The sequence below is a fragment of the Pygoscelis adeliae genome, unplaced genomic scaffold, assembly GCF_000699105.1.
Source record: "Pygoscelis adeliae isolate BGI_AS28 unplaced genomic scaffold, ASM69910v1 Scaffold293, whole genome shotgun sequence".
In the NCBI taxonomy this organism is placed as follows: domain Eukaryota; kingdom Metazoa; phylum Chordata; class Aves; order Sphenisciformes; family Spheniscidae; genus Pygoscelis; species Pygoscelis adeliae.
In genome coordinates this window covers 272,854-273,857 of record NW_008824362.1, presented here as the reverse complement: position 1 = coordinate 273,857, position 1,004 = coordinate 272,854, and the positions used below count along the sequence as shown (strand labels likewise).

Sequence of the window (1,004 nt, the reverse complement as noted above, 5' to 3'; positions counted from 1 at the left end):
AAGAAACCCTTCAAACCTTAGCAGATCTTACTGCATGCAAACAGTAGTAGAGCAAACCTCAGGAAACAGCCAGACACAAAAGGTGATGGAATAGTTATATCCCCTTGAAAGCTTGTTTTTTTTTTTTACCCATCCCGCTGCACTGAAAGTTTTGTATAGAATTTTTTCCCCAGTAATATGAGCTGTGCTACGCAAAATGGGGGGGGGGGGGGGGTGGAGAATAATCTGTTCACATGGTGAATTTACTACCTTTTCTTCAAACATACAGTCCCCAGTTATGAATTAACACATATGCTGGATTTCTTACAGGTCATACTTCCCCGTGAAGTCACTCAAGTTCATGGAATCACCCATACTGCGAGAGGCAAAGAACCTGCGCTAGAGCGTTTACTGCTTCTGCTTAAAGGGACTGCAAGGTTCAGCGATGGCGTCTCCCACAAAAAGGCCAAATGGGAAACTGCATTCGCAGAGCAGAGAGGTGTTCTTAAACCGCCACACGCTGGTTGTGGCGACAAACCAGGGATCTCTCGCAAGGATAACGCACCAGCATGAGAAATCGGTTCAGTTTGTGCTTGCAACCAGTAAGACACATTTGCCACACATAACAGGACAGCCAACACAACCAGATGTTTTCTCTGGCTGAACTGTTGACCTCTGGACACATCAAATGCACAATCAGCCAGGAGGAGACAGAGAGAAGAGCCAAGTCCTTTTCAGAAAGGAAAAAGCACTCAAAGGAAAAAACAGAGTAAGAGCTATTACCTAATATCTTCCGAGAGGAGAGAACAGTCACTGGCTTCGTAGCTGTAAAGAACAGATCCGCAGAACTCAAGGAACGGCAGCTCGTCTTCCAAAACGCTCCTCTGAACGGTCGGCTTCTGTCAAACAAGATTCGGAAGAGGCTCGGTTACCGGCCACACCTCACCTCGCCGCAGAGATACATCAGCACTGCAACCGCTGCACGCGACTTCAACGCTGCATCCCAGCAAGGCTGGCACCGGCGG

The 1,004-nt window shown here is 47.8% G+C and overlaps 1 protein-coding gene across 1 annotated transcript in view; it reads right to left on the bottom strand.

The window, feature by feature from the left end:
- Positions 1-1,004, bottom strand: part of WRN (Werner syndrome, RecQ helicase-like) — a 48,666-nt gene that overhangs the window by 44,270 nt on the left and 3,392 nt on the right. The window contains exon 3 of the mRNA XM_009319871.1: positions 763-878. Within this exon, the coding sequence (XP_009318146.1) occupies positions 763-878 (116 nt within the window). The remainder of the gene's footprint in view (positions 1-762; positions 879-1,004) is intronic.